At 28.7% G+C, this 10,310-nt stretch overlaps 1 protein-coding gene and 1 long non-coding RNA gene across 2 annotated transcripts; one reads left to right on the top strand and one right to left on the bottom strand.

Moving 5' to 3' along the window:
- Positions 1 to 490: 490 nt before the first annotated feature.
- Positions 491 to 1,567, top strand: LOC111027719. The gene is made up of 2 exons (XM_022306132.1): positions 491 to 824; positions 1,299 to 1,567. Exons 1-2 carry the CDS (start codon positions 491 to 493, stop codon positions 1,565 to 1,567), a joined length of 603 nt encoding a protein of 200 aa, XP_022161824.1.
- Positions 1,568 to 8,176: 6,609 nt separating this feature from the next.
- On the bottom strand, positions 8,177 to 8,852 carry LOC111027718. The gene is made up of 2 exons (XR_002603830.1): positions 8,814 to 8,852; positions 8,177 to 8,456 (listed from the first exon to the last, which is right to left on the bottom strand). It is a non-coding gene; the product is annotated as an uncharacterized LOC111027718 (long non-coding RNA).
- Between the last annotated feature and the right edge of the window lie 1,458 nt (positions 8,853 to 10,310).

Raw genomic sequence — 10,310 nt, 5'->3', positions numbered from 1 at the left:
ATTATAGACCAATTTCTCTTATTTCTAATGTTGCAAACATTTTTGAAAAATGTCTTTATACAAGAGTTATAAATTTTCTTGACAAGAATAATTTACTATCCAATTGTCAATTTGGTTTCAGAAAAAAAAAAGTACAGTGATGCTTTCTCAAAACTTTTTTCACACATTAAAGCTGATAAAAAAAATAAACTCGTTGTCTTCTTAGACCTAAAAAAAGCTTTCGATACTGTTTATCACAAAATATTACTATTAAAAATGGAAAGCATTGGTAAAAGATGTGTTGCACATAATATATTTAAAAATTATTTAGAAAATAGAACATGTTGCACAAAAACAGGCAAAATGAAATCTGAAAAAAAAAATTACTTGTGGAGTTCCGCAAGGAACATGTCTCGGACCCTTTATTATTTACAATAACAGTTTATCAAAACTTAAATTAAATGGAAATTTCATTCAAATTGTGGAATTAATTTTCAGACATTGTTATGTTATGAAAACATGGTTAGATAATAAATCAAGGTCTCATAATGAATTCATAGAACTGCTTTCTTCAGAAACTTCTAATCGAGTAATTGAGGAGGTAAAAAATGAGGAAATGTATTCAGTTCTGGCAGACACGACTTCCGATATTACCCACCAATATAGATTGGCAATATGTGTAAGATATGTTAATAATAATGGAAATATCAAAGAGAGACTTCTTGGAATAAATGAATATACGGATAAAACTGGATTCGGGATTGGAAAGAATGTTTATGATACCTTAGTAAGAAATGAATTAAATCCAGACTTCATCGCTTTTCAGTCTTTTGATTTTGCCTCAAGTATGTCTGGTCAATTCCACGGAGCGCAAAAAGAATTTTTAAAACTGGAAAATCACCATATACCTTATATCCCATGTCAAGCGCACTGTATTAACACATTTTTAGAACATGGCTGCAATGCTAGTGTCATTATACTTAACTTAATTGGTAACCTAGAGAGTCTGTATGTTTTTTTTTAATGCTAGTACAAAGTGGTATGGAATTCTTAGTAAAAAATTATCTGAAACTAAAGGTAGTTTGCAGTTGTATAATTTATCAAAAACGCGATGAACGGCTCGTGCAGAATCGGTTAAAGCAGTTTGGACATAGTTTGAAATAATTCTTGAAACTTTGCAAGAAATCTCCTCTTCAAATTTGTATAATAGAAAAACTAAAGGCCAATCAATAGCTCGGTTTAAAAAAATAACAACATTTAATTTTATTGTTTCATAATGTTAATGAAAAATGTATTATATAAACTAAAAGCACTCACAGAGAAGCTGGAAGCAAAGGAATTGAATATAATTGATGCAAGTAATTTAATAGAGGGTACAATTACATCGCTTGAAAATATAAACAAAGATTATGATGGACTGGACACTATAGTAGATGCAACTCTAATATTTTCAAGCAAAATAGATATCGATCCAATAGCAGATTTTAAGAAACATCATCATAAACGGTCTATACCAAAAAGAATAGATTCTAATCCAATGACTCAATTAGACTTCTCATTAAAATTATTTTATCGAAACGAATTTTAACAAGTATTAGACACACTGATAAACTTAACAAATGAACATTTAAAAATAACTATTGAAACACTCAAGGTTTATTTAATATTTTTAAAATACCATTTTACAATAATACTTGTCCATTAGAAAATGTGGCGAATGCTGTACAATTATTTCTCGAAATGACAAATAGTGCGAAAATTCATGACATTGATGCAATACTTGCAGAAATTGAAATTCTGTTAAATCAATGTGATGGAGAAAATTTTAATAACATTTTTGAAAAATCTGAGACATCAAAATCAATTCTTCCGTGGGCTTGGATGCAATGGACATCGTTTTCTAAATAGAGAAAATTCACCTAAAAGATTTGCAATTTGGATAGATTTATGCAAAAGAAAATCACATTCCACCCAGGACAAAATGCCAGAATTTGCAATAAACATTTTTTAGAATCAAATTTGGATGAATCATCAGTAATAAAAAAAAAAACTGAAGCCAAATTCTCAAGAACCATTTTTTAAAAAATAATGCTGTTCCGTCAATAAATGTTGATCAATTGGTTAGAAACAAAAAAAACTTGTACGTCAATACCAGCGTAATCCAGACCAACGATAATATTGCAGATCCTATTATTCTTCTAGATATAGAAAATAATATAAGCGAAAATAAAAAATGTGAAATTGGTATTGACATCTCTATAGTTAACTTTATCAATTACACTTAATATCAATCTTCAAATCGCGACATCAGTATTCATTTTTTTTTGATTAAACTACATTTAAATAGTGTATTAATACCTAATGGGGTACAATATTTATAAAATTATTGATAGGAAAAATGGTATACACATAACGAAAACGTTGTATATGCAATTTAAATTTGATTACACATAATTCATACGAATTTAATTTGTTATTGAATATGTAATGCAGTATTCTTCATAGTGGATAAATAGTTGTAAAGTGCTGTAGTTTTAGCAATATTTTTCAACTCAATCTGTCGGTCGGTCGATTAGGCGTAGGTCTCCCCAAACGTAGTTAATGGATAGGTTAGGGTTCGAGACCGATGTCAGCTACAACTGGTGTCAGCGCTCTACGTGCCTGCCCATTGTTACGTAGCCGTCTGAATTTTTTGCTTTTTTTTTCAATTCCCTTCACGAAATTTTTAATTTCTTATTATTTTATTTTAACTTATACTTTTACTTTTGTGCTATGATACACCATATTTCATTTTTATGTGCATGTGTTTTTTTTTAATAAAATTGTTTTTTGTTATTATTATATCTTACATTTGATTACATGTATCTACTGTCACTTTGTGTCACCTATATGGCTATATAACATATTATATAGAAAATAATTTATTAATTTTAAGACTTTTATAAATAAATGTCGTATAATATATTTTTTGTGATCTATCCGAGCGGTAACTGAGTGGTGAATTGTATACACAATTGTAGCTTGCATTATATACCTAATTAACCCTTAACTTGGCAAGTGTACATTATTGGTGAGAAAATTATGAAGTTTGGTTATTCTTTATATTTTGAGGCCCTTGAACTCAAAAAAATAAAAATAAAAATTTTAGGACTTAAACTTTTAAAGTTATAAGATGTATCCTGTGAGATACATTGCCATAACCTCATAATATGTACTATGTATCTGGTGAGATACATTGCTATAAACTCCTATTATAAGAGTTGTATCTAGGGAGATACATTACCAAGAACATGTGTATAATATAAGCCGTTGCCAGTAAATCAGGAAATACAAAAACATTAATTCATAATAGTTTATTTAATATTATATAAAATAAAACCATAACTTTAACACGTTTAAAATATGAATAAACAGTTTATTTTTAAATTAATGCATAGGAACTTCCTTTAATGTTATTATTTAATTTAATACTTAATGAGTTTCAATTGAAACTAAACAATAGATAAAAATATATACAATTATTTTGCATAGTGAAAGTTTTGGAAACAATTTCTCCCTTCCACAAAACAAAGACGGTTTTTACATTTAAGTCATATGACAGAAGTTTGGCCTCATTTGCAATACCTACATCTGCCTTTGGTGGTAAATGCTGGACAATGGTCTATTTTATCTTGTATCACTTCTTGTGGAGGCCTTGGTGCAACCGGTGTTTGAACTTTTTTTACGTTTTGTTTTTCTTTTTTTATCGAAGAAGAAGGACGACCAACTCTTGGCTTATTTTTACAAGCCAATGTAATAGCAATATCATTTCTAAATTCTTTTAACCTCATCGTGTTTTTTTCACTTTCGCTATCTCTTCTATATAATAACCAGGCATTATTTACAGATAGATCTAACATCTGCGAAAATAATGCCATATACCATTCGTCTTCATGTTTGTTCGGTAAAGCGCTATAAACATATCTGCAAGATCTACGCCACCCATATGGGTATTATATTCCTCAACTATTTTAGGATAAGGGACAGGAACTTTTTTTTTCGGTTTTTGAATATCTTTGAATTGTTTGGACGGATTCTTCACCTGCATAAGAGCTTGCCAAAATAACAATTTTATTGTCCAACCATTTAACAATAATTACTTTATTTTTTTTATCACACTTGCTAAAGAAGGTACCCCGTGGCATTTTACATAACTTCTTATCGTCTATATAACATCCACGCAAATGTTGTTTTCTTAATGTTCCAAGACTAAGAATGCCATATTCATGTCTTAAATAATGAATAAGCTCCGGTGTTGTAAAAAAATTATCAAAAAAAACTGAACTGAGTGGTTTATTGGGGATAGTTTTGCATAATGCAATAACTAATTTTGGTCCTAAATCGAAATATCTATTTTCATAATCGGAGAACTGTACATTCTGGAATGTATTTTCTCTGGAGTATGGGAAAATATCATACACCATTCCATCGATTCCAGCATGGACAAATAGTTTAAAGCCCCACTTCTTCGGTTTATTTTTCATATAATGCCTACGTGAACCAGCCTTCTTTCCCTTGTAAGGCACCATCATTTCATCTATTGAAAATTTGTTTCCTTGAGAAATATTCAAACAGTTAATACGAATTTTTTCAATGAATTCCTTGCTTTAAAAAATCGATCGGTGTTGTTATCATATTCGTTATTTGTTAAGTGTAAGCATCGCAATATATGTTGATATTTTTTTATTGGCCTAATATCTGCTATTGGTCAAAATCTAGTGCCTTGTGCCCAATAATCAATATATGACGGCATTTTAACTATACCCATCCATAATTTAATACTTAAAAAATGTTTCATTTCTTCAGGAGTTGTAGAAAGAGGTTTCGAAAATTTTTGGATTGAAAACAAATTAGACTGTTCAACTAACAATTTGATTACCTCATTAGAAAATATTTTCGTAAAGTAATCTAAGGGCGTTAAAATAGTATCGTTAATAATATAGTTTTGTTCAACTGGAACCTCAACACCAAAATTAAATTTTTTTATTGATTTCCAAGTGAAATCTATATGTTTCAACGGCACTTTTTTTTTGGATGGTGAACAGGAGTGATGACCGGAGTCTCAATAACTGTTTTTTTATGAACTCGAGCTGAACGCCGTGATGATGAACTTACAGGTGTTACAGATAATGATGCCGTTGGAAGAGGTGTTGCAGGACTTGGTACTTGATTTGGAGATGGTAAATGAATACTTATTTCTGAAACAGCTTCATCTCTTAACATCTCAGTTTCTTCTGGTACTATCTGAGCATCAAGTTCTTCAAACACTTCTTCGTTCCAATCCTATATTATTTAATATAATAAAAATATAAATATAATTTATTTATTTTATATATTTTATATAATTAATATATAATATACATTATAATTTTGATTATATATTATTTTCTATAGTATAATATATTTATATTTATTTTGTATTATTTATATAAAAAATAAATATAATAAAATACAGTAATTAAAAGAAACCTACATCATTTTCATTCTCTTCTTCAAATTCTGCCATGAGCCTGTCAATCTCTGGTATATGTTGTTCATCTACCTATCTCTGACTCCGAACTAGATCCACTATCTAGCGGAAGTAAGGCCAAAGCCATCATTTTTCTTGTTCTAGAAAACATTTCTAAACACGACGTATTTATAAAATAATTTATAGTATGGATTATCGCGTTGATTGCAGCTCGAGTGGAAGCGGGCGACTTTCTGGTGCGGTACATATTTGTTTTGCACAGGATGGTAATATATAATGTATATAATAATTGTACAGAAATAAAAGATTTGTAGTAACTATAACATTGGTTCAACAAGACATGTTTATCCAAGAAAAACAACATATAACTAAACATAATATTATTATTTCATTGGAAAATGTGATAAAATTAATCAATAAGGCTCCACGTGGAGCCCATTTCGATTAATTTATAATAATAGTTTAATAATATAAAAAAAATAATTTAATATTATGAATTGGTTATCTTCCTTTATTCCGAAAATCGATTATTAATAATACAAAAATAAAAGGGAAATGTCTTTTGAGATACATGTATAAACTTACAGGCGTTGTGGCAATGTATCTTATAGGATACATAAGATTCAAATGACATTTAAAACTATTTATACAATATTTTAATCAAATAAATATATGTAATTATAACATAAATACTTCCTTTAATAGTTTTTTACCCTTGTTTCGTGCATTTTTCTAACAAATTACGGTTTTTGACCATTTTGAATTTGGGAATTCTTGTATATTTTATAACAGGGTAATACTCGATTTGTAATGCTTAACAGAAAAAGTATGATAACATTTAAGCGGGAAATAAAAATATGATAGTAATCAAACAGTCTAGCATTATTAAAAACGTTAAAATGTATATAGAAAAAATAAATATTTAAAGTATTTAAAAATGATAAAAGTGAGTGTATCTCCTAGGATACAATACCAAGTTAAGGGTTATGGGGATTACATTACATCTAGACCGCACGGCTAGCTTGAATAAGCGGGCCGCGGGAGGCAGTAACGGGTCTGCAGAGGCGCGATTAAAAATTAAAATTTTTAGGACGGTGAATACAGATTGATTGAATAATACATGCATGAAGCTAGCCAAAAGATCGAGATTTTGAGTAAGTCGTGATAAGGTTGAGAGCTTGTAGAGAACGACTTAGCAACGCGCTGGGTAGGGCTTTGTTAATAGTCCTGAAAAGGACTTGTTTTTCAGTCTCGATGGTAGATCGGCTGTTTGATTGTCGACGGTAAATGAAGTGAACTGTAGGTTAGGTTAAGTAGTATGTATTAGTTTTTGTTCTCCAAATATGATGTTTGTAACTCGATATCACGATATCTTTATTAAATGCCTACCGCTCTTCTCTAAAGTCTTACTTGATTGTTTGGATATTACCTTCACGAATTTGTTATCAGTAGCGATCATCAGGGACGTCTCGAATGGGGGTATTTTGGAATATGGTATAATATATGTCTACTGATTACTATGTATGTATAGGCATAGGAGACAGTTGTCGAGCTATGTGAGAAAATTTTTTTGAGTTGGTACATTAATGCATCCATCCCCCTTTATTACGAGGCGTGTCCAGAAAACAAGTGTACTCAATTTTTGTAGGCTTCAAAAAAATGTATTGAAAAAAAACAAACTACGTGGTTATATTAATATATTTATGTGCTATATTTCTACATACTTTTTCAATGCAGGTTGTGAGATTGCAGATTAAAGGCTGAATCATAGAACTCTGCCGCCACCTCCTTTGACCACTTGCCGACCACCCCCTTCACTTCCTCGTCAGTTGAAAAGACAACAAATTTCAGTGTAGCGTCCTCTTATATAATTGAAATTAAATATTAAAAATTCCACAACATTTTTTTTTAATATTAATTTTTAAAATAAAAATCACACTAACAAAATAGCCTTAAAAATGATGATGCGTGGACAGCTGAACGGTTTGTACAACGTTGAGGAGTTTTTACTACGAAGAATAGTGTGTCATACCACAGAACAATATATTGGTAATCACCTCTAAATTCTGCGAAATTTGCCCGTTTCATCATTTCAAGGTTTTAAAAAAATTTTAAATCTGTAATTCATTTCTCCCTTAATTATCTATGAAAAGAAGTTGGATGTGTTTTATCCAGCTTTTTAAACTTTGATTGTGCAAAAATGAAAAGCGCAATTTGTTAGTATTTGTGAAAAAGAAGATATTTGTTGAAAAAGCTGTATAAAGTTTGGATTACTTCTTTTTAGGTATAATTAGGAGAGGAATGACTGACAAATTTTAAATTCTTGTTTTCAAATACTTACAAATTGAGCTGGACATTTTGGTTCGGTCGAAAACTTTGAAATGATAAAATGGTCAAGTTTCGCAGAAGTATGCACTATACAACAACAAATGTGCATTAAATATGGAATTCAATACTTAATAGTTAAAAACGATGAAATATTTTCCAAAATATAATCTGTTGTGTTATTTTAACATAATATAAGTAGAGGGGAAAAGAACCAGAGTGAGGAAGATAGATGGCAAGTGTCAATTAACTACTAGAAGAAATTACAGCAGGATGGGAGCAGGTAAATGATAGAGATCGTTGGCGGTAAAAAGACGCATAACATAGGGCTTGTAAAGCAATAACAAAATATAAATACATAAATTAAATTATAAATTAATTTTATTTTTTGCTTTTATCATTGCAATTACAAATAAATATAATATAATAAAGCCAATGGCCCCTGTCACCGGAGCTGATAATCAATTAAGGAAAATCAAAAATTTAATTTATATTTAAATAATAATAAAAAGTATAATTACTATAATTCAAACAAAACATTAAGAACGATTTTTAACTTTAAAGACTCTATTCAAAAAAGCAACATATTCATTTGGTGTAATGTAATATTCACAAAAAACAGTTTCTCCCAAATTTGTTTCACCTGAAAAATAACTTGGTATTAGATTTGTTGAGTGTAGTCATTAGAATGCTGATTGTCCTTCCACAAACACGAAACTTTATTTGTATACTTATATATAGATCATTTTTTAGCTCCAAAAAAATCAGACAAGAAAGTATTCAATATAAGCCCATTTAATATGAATATGTTTACCATAAAAATACTGAAATTTTCATCTATTTTACACGAAAAATATTTTTTAAGAATGCCCGAAAAGTTGATAAATCAAACAAAAACATTTTACACAGACAGAAGACCTTTCTGAATATAAATTAATAAATTAAAATAAATTAAAAATTAAAAATACCTAACACATTAATAAACACTATAAATACATACAGGTTTTTTGCTCATATTCAATGACCAAATCTCTAACTTCTGTAAAAAAAACTATATTGTGACAGTTTTCTATTGAATATTTTACATGAATATATCAGTAACTCTGGTTTATAAAATGTTAAGCATTCTAAAAATTAAACAAATTCATGAAATGAAAAAGTTTGATAGATTCTCAACATTCATTTGAATGATATGTAGAGCGCATTATGTTACTTATGTAGTTATGTTGCTATATGACATACATATATCTCTCGATTTTCAAACTCATAGGTATATTATGAATATTTAATATTTTCTGGGTTATTAAAAGTTATTTTCTTCTTTCTTAACCTAATGGGTCATGACAAATTAACCAGAACCAGTAAAATTATCACGTATTAACCCCCGTTAAATGAGAACTATGTATAATTGTACTCATTAAATTTAAGTGGTTCTGGAAAAATATGTATTAAAGAGAGATGTCTAATATTATGACTACTACAACAGTGTTATTACAAATATTTATTTTCTGTAAAAAATAGTAACTAATAAACAAATATTTTGTAAATAAAACAATATTTTAGTTATTTGTTAACCAACAAATCTCTGTGTAGGTCCATCTTAAACATTTGGGTTTGATTGGAACATACTTTTCTTCAAGATTTGATGAATATCGAATTTCAGAACTATGAGTGTGATAGACTTAGCTGTGAATCAGTCATACGTGGCTGAATAATATAATTTTACACTATTTTTTTAAATTCAATATTATAGAATATAAAGTTTATTTTTAATTATATGTCGTGTTATTTATAGTTTATACGAACCAAAATAATGGTTAGTTGGATTAAAATATATTAGTTTAACTTTATTGTATACTGTATAGTAATTAAAAATAAAAATATATAAATACTTTTATAAATATGCACTAAAAACAAAAAAAAAAATAATTATAATAATTTGAAATAAATGTGATAATATGGACATACCGTTAATAACAAAATACATTTAAAATGAATGTTGATCGATTTTTATAGTTTCAGAACCCCGGAGAGTCAACTTTCTGTAGACAATGTACCTATATCTCTATTTGGACAGTGATGTATCCAATAAAGGGTGTTTGTTATCAACTATTGTTTTAATGACTTCATAGATCATATGATGGTACTCAGTGAGTATGTAAAAATTTGATTATCATCATCATTTCTTGAGTAATGAGACACGAATCATAAATTAAATTATAAAACTAAATATATAAAGAAGTACAATATTGACTTACATCTTTTGTCTAAAAATTAAATGATAAACAGAATGTAAAAAGGTTATTCAAAAATTGACAGCAGTAATTAAAAAAAAAAAAAATGTCAGTGAAATAAATTGAAAAGTTATAGTTTAATTTACAATTAATAAAAAGAAAAAATATTGTAAGCGAGGTCTCGAGCAATTCGTTGTTCGGGGTAACCACGCTTTAAGTGTATATCTTGACTAAGGACAAGTGGACTGTATTATGTGTATAAT

This window comes from Myzus persicae, unplaced genomic scaffold (assembly GCF_001856785.1).
Source record: "Myzus persicae strain clone G006 unplaced genomic scaffold, MPER_G0061.0, whole genome shotgun sequence".
In the NCBI taxonomy this organism is placed as follows: Eukaryota; Metazoa; Arthropoda; class Insecta; order Hemiptera; family Aphididae; genus Myzus; species Myzus persicae.
The sequence above is the reverse complement of the archived record's forward strand: the minus strand, read 5'-3'. Positions and strand labels throughout refer to the sequence as shown.